The following is a 14,478-nucleotide window of genomic DNA, read 5'->3' as shown; positions in this document are numbered from 1 at the left end:
GAAAAGGAGGAAGAAGAGGAGGAGGAGGAAGAAGAGGAAGAGGAGGAGGAGAGGAAGAGGAAGAAGAAGAGGAGGGGGTAGGAGGAGGAAGAGAGAAAAGAGGAGGAAAAGGAGGAAGAAGAGGAGGAGGAGGAAGAGGAGGAGGGGGGAGGAAGAGGAAGAGAGAGAAGAGGAGGAAAAGGAGGAAGAAGAGGAGGAGGAAGAAGAGGAAGAGGAGGAGGGGAGGAAGAGGAAGAAGAAGAAGAGGAGGGGGTAGGAGGAGGAAGAGAGAAAAGAGGAGGAAAAGGAGGAAGAAGAGGAGGAGGAGGAAGAGGAGGAGGGGGGAGGAAGAGGAAGAGGAGGAGGGGGAGGACGAGGAGGACAAGGAGGAGGAAGAGGAGGAGGGGGAAGGAGGGGGAAAGAACTTTGAATCCTTGGGGATACTCTGTCCCCCAGCACTGCCGATGAACTACCCATATTAGATAGTTCTTGCTCCAGAAGCGTACTTGTTCCACAGGTAAAGCTATAGTCTAAAGCTCCTGGCTATTGCTGTTCTTTTTCTGTCAATTCTTGTAACCTTGAAAATTTATTTGAAATGTTACCTGATTGGTCTGGTTCTGCTATGGTGTGTAGTTTCTTTCACACAACAGAGAAGACTAGAACCCAAAGGAGAGTGACTTGGTCAGGCCACAGAGCAGCAGAGGCTTGCTGGAGCTCAGGCTCCTAACTAAAGATCGGGGACTTAGCGTCACTCCTGCCTTGGTCCCTTTCCCAGCACTGTACCTGAATAGCACCACCCAGGGAAGTTATAGAGAAAAACAATTAGAGAGCGCAGCAGAATCAGGTAAGGCTGTAGGGAAGAGGAGGTTTATGCAGTGCTGATGGGGATGCAAACTGCTCAGCTACTGTGGAAATCAGCATCTGACTTCCTCTCAAAACTGAACGGCCATGTGATGCCACTGTACCACCCTTGAAGTGCCCCCAAGTCAACATACCACAGGCATGTTCTCAACCCGAGTGTTCATCTTGGCACCAGGCATGATGGCCGAGTTACAGAAACAGCCCATCAACAGATGCATAGACACAGAGGTAAGAACATGCTGTATATACACGATGGATATCCAAGGAAAAAATAAGATTGAACCTTCTTGTTTGTTTGTTTTAAATGGATCAAAATGAATCAAAACTGAATAAAGATCATCATGTTAAGTAAAATAACAAATCAGAAAGGTAAGTATGATATACTTGCTCTCATATACAGGATCTGGGAGACAGTCATTGGGGAAACAACACGAAAGTAGGTATTTCAGGGAAGAGGAAGAGAAGAGGAGAAAGTACATTACGTGCATGTCACAATGAAAACAATGATTTTTTTTACAATTAACATACACCAATAAACAAGTTAAAAAAAATAGGAGTCAATTTGGCTGATGGCACTAGATAATGAAAAGCCCGTAGCACAGAATGTCATAACAAAGCAAATGGCGGTACATCAGCAGTTCTCAACCTGTGGGTCACGACAGTGACATTACAATTACCTAAAAAGAGCAAAACTACAGTTATGAAGTAGCAACAAAGTAATTTTATGGTTGGGGGTAGGGAGGTCACCACAACATGAGGAACTGTATTAAAGGGTCGCAGCATAAGGAAGGTTGAGAGCCACTGCACCTCATGATGAGACAATCAAGTTCTCTAGACAGCACACTCTTCTAACAAGGCAACTCCTACAGTGAATATTAATCAGGTCTGGCCTGCCCCCATGACCCAGTCACTACCCAAATGTGCTAACTCTCAACTATCATCCACACAGGACTTTAGAGAGTAGCTTTCAACACATAAAATTCAAAGGGCTCCCACATCCCACAGCACCCACCAATACCTATTCATGCTTGCCAGGTTCCAACATGGGGGCCTCTCCAGAGCCTTCACACAAAGGACTAAAGGCATGGGAACCCTGCAAACAAGCTGGACAGTGATCTCAGGGTTGACAGGTACATAGTACACTGAAAATTTCACCCCATGAGAATCCCTTACCTGCTGTCCCGAACACCTTAGAGTCCTGTTTACACAATGTCACTCTTGGTGCCTCCAGAACTATGTCAATGCTGCTTCCATTTTACCAACAGTCACCACTAAAGCTCAGAGAACTTTAAGACTAAAGAAGAGCCTAAAACCAAAACCATGTTTGGTCAAGATCCAGTGCTCATTCCATCTCAAGACCTGGACCCTTGGCCCCACCTGCTTGGATGAAACTCTCCACTTAACTGCTAGCCAACAGAGTTTATAGACGGGTTCTGTGTGTGAGCAAGCCACAAGCCAGGAGACCTCATATGGGCCCTTGTTTCATGCTACACAAAGGCAGTACTCCCCGATGTGGTAGATTTAGAAGACATACCTTATGTCTGATTTTTACAGCTGTCCTAAGACAGAAGGTAACTTCTCATTGCCTACTTTCTTCCTGTCTGAGCATCTGAGGCAGGTGGAAATTAAAGCTTGCTGTCCAGCTGTGGCAGCCTGCATGAAATTGAGCCAGTAAACATTCCAGCACGGAGGGAAAAGGCTCTCACCAGTTCCCATCCCTTGCTGATGAGCTATTGACAGCTTGATGGCTTCTGGGGAAGGGAAAGTCATTAGTCTTTAAGGATGTGACCTCAGGGGAACACAGCCTCCTGACCATGAGTATATGAGAAACACAAACTGGACTCAGTAGATTCTAAAATATAAAAAGGCAAAGTTGGGAGGAAGGAGGGGGTTGAAAAATGGATCTAGCAGGAGTTAAGGAGAGAAGCAGGGAATATTATCAAAATATATTGTACGCATGCAGGCAATTCTTTAGGAATAAAAAATCTCAGTCTCCCTATCCATCCACACATCCTAACATGCCAGACATGGGGAGTTGAGCCACAAATAGACCCTCACTAAAATTCAGTCAGTCAATTCAGAGCACTCAAAGCCCTAGCAGAATGGCACAGCTATGATCTAACTTTAGAGATTAGGAAACAAAATACAAACATTAACTCAGGATCAAAGGAGTAGCAAGAAGCAGGTCAGAGATTTGAACCAAAACCACTGGGCTACAAAACCTTGGAGTACTTGGGTTTGCCTATACCACATGTGTACAATGTCCACTGAGATCAGAAGACAGCATCGGCTCCCCAGAAACTAGAGTTATAGATGGTTGTCAATCACCATATAGGTTGTAGAAACCAAAGCTGAATTCTGTGCAAGAGCAACAAGTGCTCTCAACCAATGAGCCATCTCTCTAGCCCCGGGGTTCTTGTTTCTGACCACTGTAGTTTCCAAAACAATGCTTACATGGATTTCTGTTCGCAAGCCCATCAGCCTGAAACTATACAAAGAGACATCTCACACACCAATGGCTTCACAATCCACACAACATCCATGTGAAGGGAAACTGTTTTCTGGAATGGAAATGGCAGTACTCATGAGTAAACACAGATACCCACTTCAGGAGCCTTCAGGAAGGCTGTGGGATTTGTCCAGCAGACTTTCCAGAAAAGCCCAGCCTCAGTAGTGGGTATTCTTCTGCTCTTGTCACTTCTGAGGACAGGATGACTGGCTTGAGTATCTGTGGGCCAGAGCCCAGCTTCTAGGCTACCATACCGGGTGCCACAGCAAGTAGCAACTAGGAGCTCCAGTCCCGGTGCTGCAGGCCCCTGCCTCTTGTGTGGCTGTCTCTCATCTCTTCACATTGACTGCCAAGAGCAAAGTATACACGGTCATTCCAACACTGCAGTGCTTGGCAGTCCATTATGAACGAGAGAGAACCTGAGGCTTAGAAAGATGCTCACGGCCTATGTCTTTTGCCACTGTGCTCAAAAATGAAAGAACTTGGGCCTGTGAGATAGCTTAGCACATAAAGGCACTTTGAGCCAAGCCTGATGGCCTTACTTAGTTCATTCAATTCCCAGGATTCACATGGTGGAAGGAGAAAACTGACTCCCTCGAGTTGTCCTTTGACCTTAATGTGTGTTTTGTACCACAATGCACATATGCACAGACATCAAAAATATAATTTTAAAGTCTATTTTTTTTAATGGCAGAACTTGGTTCTGCTTATCCATCATGTCATAGAATTCCTTCCAAGACTCCTTAAGGGAGATTCAGCATGAATTCCAGGAAAAACAAAAAGATGCAGGTCATGTGACCAGTGGGCCAGCCAGTCCAGGCCTCTTACCTTCAGAGAGGATGTGCTTCCGCCTCCAGCTTCCACCCTTTGTCCTGGTCTTTTGCCTGACATCCCTGTATCTTGGTTCCTGGAAGGGAAGGACAGACTTTCTGAAGCTCACTCAGTGAGGACTCCTGGGGGTCACCAGGGAGCCTGTTTTGTGCAAACAGAAAAGGCCAAGTCTTGGCCAGTGGCTATGCTAAAGGCTGAGCACTAGGATGTCCAGAAGTCAGTTCCAGCTGCTACCTGGATGATGGGACCTGCAACCACAGCAGGGAGGCATGAGATTGTATTCTGAGAGAGCCAGGGTTCTAGAGCATCAGGCAGGATGTCCCCAAGGTGGATGTCCCCAAGGCACCAGGCATTGCTCTAAGGGCTGTGGTCTTGAACCTGGGCTGAGGACATCAAGCACTCTAATGGTTGACCCAGGAAGAGATGGGATCTGAGGAGCAATGTTTACCAAAATCCAGCAGGTGCTTGGCTGTTCACTGGGATCCCACCTTAGCCCCAAGATCCCGGGCCCTGCCCCCGCCACCCTTTCCCAATCCACATTTTGCAATCAACCAGTCTGACCCAGTAAACATCTGCAGCCTGAGGAAAGCCCATCATCTTCACCCTTTTCCGTGTGTTTCAGAAAAGAGCCTAAGGCAGTGGGGGAGGAGTCTAGACATCATGTGAGTTCTGGCCACAGCCGGAGCCCCAGCCACCCTGACTCAGCTTCCAGACCAGTCAGCAACCTGGCTGGGAGAAAGACACTCGATGGGGAATGAGCTAGAAAGTGCTTTGCTGTGGGAGGTTTATAGGTGGAGAGAGGCAGGTGGAGGGGAGGCTGTGGATCAAAGTTCAGGGAAATATTTCTAACTGGCTTCGTCTTTTCTGCACACTGTGAAGCCTTACACATGTCATGAAACTTCTCTGAATGGGTTTTCAAATTCCTGTTCTCTGACCCTAGTCCCCTGAGAGCTGGGATTCTGGGTGTGATAGTTTCCAATGTTCCGAAAGGTCCATGCACTGAAGGCTCGGTCCTCAGCCTGCAGCAGCATTGGAAACTAGTGCAACCCTCAGTAGAAGAAAGTTAGGTCAGTGGAAGTGTGCCCTTGAGAGAAATATTGACGTATCTCTCTGCCATAAGTGAACAGCTATGGTATGTCACACTGTCCATAAGGTAAATACAGCTATGGTATATCACACTGTCCATAAGGTAAATACAGCTATGGTATATCACACTGTCCATAAGGTAAATACAGCTATGGTATATCACACTGTCCATAAGGTAAATACAGCTATGGTATATTACACTGTCCATAAGGTAAATACAGCTATGGTATATCACACTGTCCATAAGGTAAATACAGCTATGGTATATCACACTGTCCATAAGGTAAATACAGCTATGGTATATCACACTGTCTCATCATGATGCTCTTCTGCCCACAGGAGGTAAGTATAAACTGAAACCTCTGAAACTGGGTCTCTGAGACTAACGTCCCTTCCTTTTAAGTTGATTCTTTCAACTATTTTTTCTGCAGTAACAGAAAACTGACTAATACATTATCAACCCACTCTTATTTGGCTGTGAGAGTGAAGACTATTTGTAGAATGTCTTGATGCTGATCTATTTCCTGTCTGTCATAAGGAACTTTGCAATACATATATTTCATTACCTCTTTCTCTAAAACATCACTGAAGTGGATGGGTTTTGTTGTTGTTGTTATTATTATTATTGTTGCTGTTGTTGTTGTTGCTGCTGCTGTTGTTTTAAGCATCAATTTTATTACAAAAGTAAAAGATGTTGTCTGTGAAACCCTGAGCAGGCAGGAGGAGGCATGGCTGTCTACAAGAGCCCGAGTTTCATATGTGTCTACTAACATGATCCCTTCTGTCCATCACCACACAAACATCTCCCTGGCTCGGCAGCTCAAAGTGGAACAGGATGGTTTCTGCAGGCTCTTCGGAGAAGCCACGGTCTTCATGTTATAGATTATCAAGCCAATGGCATCATGTGACTCATGGAATAGGGATACGTCCATGACAACCCACTAGACAAGGACCAAGCATCTAATGTCCTAGTCCTAATTCCACGAAACCTGAGTGGGTGAGTGTCATAGTCCGGCAGCTTCTGATGCTGTCACTATATATGGCAACCTGTGTCACTCATGAAGAACGGGGGTTCCAGCAGCTGTGTTTTCAGAGCTTGGTCCTGGCATGTTTGTCTTCTGATGAGGGCCTTCCTGCTGTGTCCCAACATGCCCAAGATGTAACAAACTGGCTTTTGGAGAGGGACTTTAACCATTTTATTCTACCAGAGAGAGGTATGTTGTTATACGTTTCTGTGTGGACGGGTACATTCATGTGTGCAGTTGTAAATGTAGGCCAGAGGTCAACATCTGATAGCTTCCTCCACCACTCCTCATGATCTCTTTTGAGGCAGGACTGAACCTGAGGCTCACCATTTCAGTGAGACTGGCTGGTTGGCGTCTCAGGATCCTCCCAGTGTCGGGTTCCAGACATACACTGCACCGGATTGCTAAAGATCCGAACTCTGTTCCTTGTGCTTACACAGCAGGCGCTTTAGAGACTAAGCCAGCCCCACCCCCAACCCAATAGTAAACTTTATAACATTTTCACCCCCAATAATCCATTAATCCCTTAATCCTCAAATGAATTAATCTGTTAAACCATTAATCCATGAATGAATGAGTTCATTCACCAAAGCAGAGCCTTATGACCCAATCTTCTTGTACAGGCATCACCTTTCAGCATCGCTGCATTTGGGGCTAAATTTCTAAAACATATGCATGGGAGGGGTACCCCACATTCAAACCCTAGCAGTTGCCTCAGGGCAAGTCCTGAATCTTTCATGGCCTATGGCATTCACTCATCCTGACCCCTCTCTTCTCAGAGACTATGATATATTCACATGGCATTAGAGTGCCTGAGCTGAGGTCCCCATAAGGAGGTTTACTTCTTTACATCAGCACCTGAAAAACGGGGTGTGGGCTGGTACCACCTCATAGGGACAGTGGAAAGTTGAAAGAGTCAATTCGAGGATCCTGACAGTGACTTCACTCCAAATCACCTGACGAGTTTGTGAATCATCTCACTGTCTGTGCCCCAACCTAGATTCTGGCTTCATGGAGGTTGGGTGGGGCCTGATCATTTTATATGTATAGGTGGTTTGAATATTCAACTGGGGCTGAAAAGCACTGAGCCCACTGTAAAGCACACATTACAGTTGTGTTCACACAGTAAGTACTCATTGAAAGTCAGTCGCTGCTCTGGGCATGCTGCTAGTTGGGCAGGAGTCAACCCTGCAGAGTCGACTACAAACCAACTGTGGATGAAGAATATAAATAAAAAAATAAAATAAAAAGTAGGACATAGAAATGGATCAGTCAGTAACGTGTTTGCTGTGCAAGCCCAAGGACCTATGTTTGATCCCCAGTTCCCACAGTTAAAATCTTAACAAAGATGGCAGTGTGCCTCAGCAGTAGGGAGGCAGAGAGAGAAGGATGTCTGGGACTCACAGGCCAATCGAGTTCCAGAACAGTCAGAGATCCTGCCTCAAAAAAAAGGATAGCTTCTGATGAGCAATAGCCAAGGTTTGGCCTCTGGCCTCAACATCTACACACACACACACACACACACACACACACACACACACACATACATTCACACACACACACACATTCACACACACACATACATTCATACACACACACTCACACACACACACACATTCACACACACACACACATACATTCATACACACACACTCACACATACATTCACACACACACACACACACCACACACAGAGACATGTATATTCATACACACACATGCATTCACACACACACACATACACACACACACCACACACAGAAACATGTACATTCACACACACACACACACACATTCACACTCACACAGAGGTGGGGGAGGGACAGAGAGGGAGGGAGAGAAGCAGAGAGAGAACACACCTCATGGTGAGACTCTTCTGCATGTGTACAGATATTTTAGTTATCACTACCTAAACAATGATATAATTACAGTTGGTGTCTGTCTGTCTAGATGTTTTCTACCCTTGACTTCCACAACATACCATCTTTTTGGCTCCTTCTGCTATAGTTTACTCTGTTGTTGTGGCCCAAAACCAGCATAGAGAAGAGGGTTTATGTCATCTTGCAACCCAGGTCATGGTCCATCACTGTCTTTAAGCAAAACTGCCCCTGAATCTTCCTGTATTAGTTCTAGAGCAGTGTTGTCCAGCTGGGGGTAAGGATCCCTTCAGGAGTTGAACAACTCTTTCATGGGGGTCACATATCAAATATCCGGCCTATGAGATATTTATGTTATGATTCATAACAGTAGCAAAATCACAGTTATGAAGGAGCGGCAAAATAATTTTATGGTTGGGAGATATCACCATGAAATGAAGAACTATATCAAAGAGTAGCACCATAAGGAAGGTTGAGAACCGCTGCTCTAGATGAACAGAACTAATAGAAATAGTGGCACATAGGCTAGTCCAGCTAGTCCAACAATGTCTGTCTACTAACAGAAAGCCTGAGAATCCAGTACTTGTTTAGTCCACAAGGGTAGATGTGTTAGTTGGTCTTCAGTATATACCAGAATCCAGAAAAAAAAAAGAGGCTCTAATGCCAGTGAAGGAATAAACACCTCAGTGAGAGCTAGGGCAAGCAAGTAAGTAAAGAGAAAAATGTGTTTCTTCCATAGCCTTTACTAGGAGATGTGGTCCAGATTTAAGGTGAGTCTTTCTACGTCGGATGATCCAAGTAACTCAAAATCTCTCACAGGCATACCCAACAACTTTCATTTTTAGTTAATTCCAGATGTAGTCGAGTTGACAACCATGAGTAGCTATTCCATCCACTGTCCTAGTCACTATTCTTTGATGTGAAGAAATACCATGACCAAGGCAACTCATACAAAACAAAACCTTTAGTTGGGGGTTTGTTTCAAGTTCCAGAGGGTTAGTCTGTTACTATCATGGTGGGAACATGGCAGCTTACATGGCCCTGGTCCAGTGGCTAAGACCTACATCCTGATCCTAAGCAGAGAGAAAGAAAGAGCCTGGGCCTGGCATTGACTCTTGAAACCTCAGAGCCCTCCCACAGTGACACACTTCCTCTAAAAAGGCCACACCTCCTAACCCTTCTAATCCTTTCAAAGACTTCCATTCCCTGGTGACTAAGCATTCAAATATATGTGCCTATGTGGGACATTCTTACTCAAACCACAGCATCCCCCAATGCTAAGGTGTAGGAATTTTTGCTTTCAGGTCTAAACATTGCTGCAATTAGAATAGGAAAATAGGGCAGGTTGTTCCTACTAATTTGTAGTTGCTTGATGTCTGGACATGCACAAGACTGAGTTGGAGCCTCAGTATAAACAAATGACTGAATTCGTAAATATATTCATGTGCCACCTACGATCAATACTGGTCCCTTCCGAATACCAAACTCTTAAAAAAAAAGGGGGGGTGTCACTAAATCAGTATGGCATCTAAAAATTGACCAGAAATGGGAAAGGATAAGTTGCCACAGTGATGAGGTAATGTAGGCCAAGAAGACAGGCAGGAAGGAATAGAGTATTGCTGAGCGTCCACTGTCAACCCAATGCTTGAAGCTTCACATTTTGTCTCAACAGCCTGACAGGGAGACGCATTTCCATGAGAGCTGTTTTCTGGTTGTGTGTCATAAAAGAATGACACTGGGCCCCATAGGGTATCTCCCATGTTCCCAGAGAGCAGAAGTCTCTACTGCTCAAAAGGAGAGAAAAAAAGTCAGGTTTATCTTGCTTTGCACATTGACCACCTAAATCTTCATCCCCTCAGAAAAGCACCAAGGAAATGACAGCTTGATATAACACAGCATTTTATTCAAACTTGTAGGGGAAAAAAAGAAAGAAAGAAATCTAAACATGTAACAGAATTCTTAAATTTAAGATTTTCATTAAAAAAAAAGCAAATGACAGCTGTGTGTGGTTTCATATGTGTTTAATCCCAGCACTCAGGAGGCAGAGGTAAATGGATCTCTGTGAGTTCGAGACCAGTCTGGTCTACAAAGCAAGTTCTAGAGCAGCCAGGGCTGTTACACAGAGAAACTCTGTCTTGGAAGATAAAAAAGACAAATTTAAAAGAAAGAGTCAGGCATGATGGTGTGAGACTATATATCAACATTTTGGAGACTGAGGCAGAAGAATCAAGAGGTCAAGGCCAACCTCAGCTATATAACAAATTCAAAGCCAGCCTGATCTACATAAAATTCTGTCAAAAAAAAAAGAAAAAAACAAAACAAAATAGGGCTGGGGGTGGGGATCAATTTTTAAAGCACTTACCACACAAACATAGACCAAAATTTGGATCCTCAGGATCCACATAAATATCCAATGTGTGTGGCCTCCCTCTAGTCTGTGTTATTCCAGCCTTGTCATGGGATTCCCAGAGCAAGCTGACTGGCAAAGTGGCTCATATTGTTCAACTCTGAATATGACTGAGAAATGCTGCCTCAGTGAGCAAGTTAGAACATTGATGGAGGATGATTCCAAACATCAACCTCTGGCCTCCATGTGCAAACCTTGGTCATTTGTATGTGCAAGCGGGTGCACAAACACACACACACATACACATATACACACACACAAACACACACATATACACACATACACATACACACACATACACATATACACACACATACACACACTCACATACACACACACACACACACACACACACACACACTAAGAGAAATAAAACAAAGTAAACACAAAAGCCATAGATCCACTCCTTGCTTTTTAGAAGATGGACGAGCCTTGGGGCTCTTTAGAGGCTCACAAAGCTCCTGCTGAAGCTACCAGGACTTGCTTTTGACCAAGGTTCATGAAAATTGCTAAGTCTGCTTTAAATGGAAACTTTGCGCTCAGAGAACTTAAGATTAGGGCAGAGACATAGGAAGTAGGGCAGGTTGGCGCTGCTAATTCGTTGTTACTGATTCACTGTGAGTTGGCAGCGTTTTTCATTTCTTTTTAAGCCCTAACAAGACAGTATGTTAATAGATAGCTAGAAAGACCATTAGATGGTTGGCAAATAGATAGATAGATAGATAGATAGATAGATAGATAGATAGATAGATAGATAGATAAAAGCCCTAAGAAGACAGTATGTTAATAGATAACTAGAAAGATCATTAGATTGTTGGTAGACAGATAGTTAGGTAGATAGATAGATAGATAGATAGATAGATAGATATGTAATAGATGGATGGATAGATAGATAGATAGATAGACAGACAGACAGACAGAATTCACTAATCCTGATAGAAATACATAGGTATGACCACCTCCAGCCTAGGAAAAAAAAGAGAGAGCCTAAATCTCTTTCCTTTGCAAACCTAGACACAAGCAAGACCAAGGCAAGATCCCTGGTGGGATCAAACATGTAGCAAGGATCTATGACCCATGAAAATTCTCTTTCATCCTCTCCCAGGGGACAGCCTGTGTCCCTCCTGGGCTGGGAGGTCCGTCCTGTGATATGTTGTACCATCATCCTGGACAAGCCAGGTCTTGTGCAGTAGCTGAGGAGGAAGAACCACATCTAAAACTGGCCCTGGACCCTCGGTTTTCCAAGACCACAGGGCAACGGTGAGCACGCTGAGGGCCAGGTCCTGCAGTACCTTCTAGCCCAGGCTCCCAGGCATCTATCACGTCTCTATCTCCCGGTGTTGCAACCTCCATAATTGCCACACTCGCATCCAGGCCACCTGAGGCTGGCTGTCTCAGCCCCAGCCTGGCACCTGTCGCAATAAGCATCCAAACGATTAGCCTCCTCCCTCCCACCCGAGCCGAGAAACTCAGGGTCCCAGTCTGTCTAGTGCCCTGCTTCCTCGAGCTGGGCTCTGTCTCCTGGACACATTTTTCCAGAAACCTGACCCATATGGCCAAAAGTGCACCATTTGACATAGTCACCCTGAGGATACCGGATACTGGACCTTGCTCAGGCCCCAAACCTTTTTCATCCTTTTTTTTTTTTTTTTTTTTTTTAAAGCCACTGTCTCTTGAGGCTTGGCGCGGGGAGGTCAATTCTCCGTAAGGGTTAGTGAACTGTTTTAAGGAAAGTCTTTCATATCCAACTTCCTACCAGCTGTGGGGGAGAAAAAACAAAGGGTGTGGAAAGGAGAGGATTGTTGTGCTGGCTGACAGAACACCTACCATGATTCACGCCCGTCAACAAGAATGCTCTAGTCAGAATACTGTGTGGCCCAGAGCCCTCCTTTCCCACTCTGCCCATCTGTCCCTTTGGCATTTCCTCTCTCAAATTATCTAAATTATCTAGAAGCTTCTGACTGAGATAGTCTGCCCCTGAGCCTAGCATTGCTCAAGTTCTGCTGGCCTTTCAGTAATGATGCTAGATGGTGGTGCATTCCTGCAGTCAGGGAGGCTAAGAAGGGAAGTCTGCCACTACTTCAGAGCCAGCCTGGGCTACAAAGGAAGACTTCCCCATCTCAAAAAGCTTAAAAATCGGATGCTAGCTATAAAGCCTCCCCCTCCCACCTCCACCGCCACTCTTTACAATCTACATGGGTGGGGGAGGGGAAGAGGGAGGGAAGGACTGTCACAGGCAGTGGGGAACTCCACAGACACTGGAAGAAACAGAAAAATATCTCAGCCAGGGCTCTGAGTGGAGGAGGAGGCAGAGTGGTCTCAGGGACCAGTGAACAAATGAGACTGTCAAACTCTGTGAGTCTGCCTCTCCAACCCCCTAGAACATTCCTTTTCAGAATTTTCCATTTCCTAAGACACAAGGCTGCATTGCTCAACAGTTGTGCTGTTTCTCACGGGTGCTCCGGGCCCATTCCCAGAGATGATATCAGACCAGGGCCACAGATTACCACATGAGTTCAGTCAGCGATGGTTAGCTGGATACCCTCCCTCTGGGTTCCTTTCCCACTCTGCCCATCTCCCCCTTGGCATTTCCTCCCTCGAAGCAATGAGCACACAGATGATTGTCTACCTGGAGTATATTCCATCCCACCACATAGCAAAAGAGTGGCCCTGGGTTCAAATCCTGATTCTATCATTTAAGAGCTCTATATGTTGCAAACCTAAGTTTTCGGATCTAGCAAATGAGAAGAAACCTAGTACCTGGGGCAAATGTTCACCAGGAAAATTAAATACCTGAAATAAATACAGAGTTACTAAGAGAACTGGCACATGCCACAAATCAGTGACAAATCACAACAAATCCTTAATCCCTCCTCTGCTCGGTTCCCTTAGCATTAACACCTGCTCCAGGAGCTGCCCAGGAAAGATGTACTAAGAGATTGCTATCTCTTAGACTGAAGGTCTGATCCAGCATAGCCCAAGGGTGACACGTTGGCTTCTGAGACCTACTTCCTGGGTGGTTGGCTCCAGAGAATCACTTGACCTCAGTTTCAGCATCTATAAAAAACAGATTAAAATCATTCCCACCTGGAAGGATCACTGTGCAGATAAACTGGCGCCGTGGAAGGCTCAGGAGAGCACAGGAGTGGAGCAAGGTCAACACTGATGCTGCCCCATCTTAAGTGACCGTGTTCTAGGAGGACTCGGTGTGCAGAACAGGAACTACAGAGGGCAAAGCAAAGCATCCAAACAAGTGCTTTTCTCTCTTCTTCTCATCCCAAATCAGAAAAGAAAACATTTGTTTTCATGCAGCTTACAGTGGGAATGAAAGCTTTGGTATAAAGAGGACCAACGTCTTTGTTCTGCTATATGCCACCTGGGTGGCCTGTGGCAGATCCCTACACACCTTTATTCCAAAACTGGTCAAACCCTCTGTCAACTGTGTTACTCACATAATTTGTCTACCTGGCCTTCTTTTCCCTTCATGAAAGGAAAAAACCTAAAGTAGGCAGGCAAGCTGCAAACCCTCGGGCCTGACAGACGTGTTAGGCATGGCTATATCACCACTGGGATGGGTGTTAAAGATACGGTGCTAAATGGGGCTTTCTGTGGTCTCCAGATTCTGGCAGAAGGCAGAGGCTACACAAAGGATTACAGGGAAAGGAGCTGCCATGTCCGAGTGAGCCAGACAGACCTCCACAGAGCTGTTCTCTTCCCAGCTTGATAGATATCCACATTGCAAGGACAACTGAGATCAAAGCCATTTTACAGACTCACAAAGTAAGATCAAACTAACTGTTCCATGCATGTAGAACCATGCAGCTAGCTACACTCATGTGGGACCATGCAGCTAGTAAGCTGTCTTGAGGAAAAATGAGTCCCCAAGAGAGAACAGAGGAGTTA

At 45.3% G+C, this 14,478-nt stretch overlaps 1 protein-coding gene across 3 annotated transcripts in view; it reads right to left on the bottom strand.

The window, feature by feature from the left end:
• Positions 1-14,478, bottom strand: part of LOC120093663 (uncharacterized) — a 107,655-nt gene that overhangs the window by 88,243 nt on the left and 4,934 nt on the right. Inside the window, exons 2-3 of one of the 3 annotated variants that reach the window (XR_015625608.1) lie at positions 4,178-4,256; positions 1,164-3,695 (exon numbers count right to left, since the gene is read on the bottom strand). Coding sequence is in view for 1 of the 3 variants with exons in the window: in XM_087559785.1 (XP_087415911.1) it covers positions 4,178-4,256 (79 nt within the window). In the remaining 2 variants the exon portion in view is untranslated. Of the gene's footprint in view, positions 1-1,163; positions 3,696-4,177; positions 4,257-13,662; positions 13,798-14,478 lie in introns of those variants that run through there. The other 2 variants (XM_087559785.1, XR_015625609.1) reach the window with 2 other exon arrangements.

Source organism: Rattus norvegicus, chromosome 7 (assembly GCF_021556685.1).
Source record: "Rattus norvegicus strain SHRSP/BbbUtx chromosome 7, alternate assembly SHRSP_T2T, whole genome shotgun sequence".
Lineage (NCBI taxonomy): Eukaryota > Metazoa > Chordata > Mammalia > Rodentia > Muridae > Rattus > Rattus norvegicus.
This window is presented reverse-complemented; position numbering and strand designations above follow the sequence as displayed.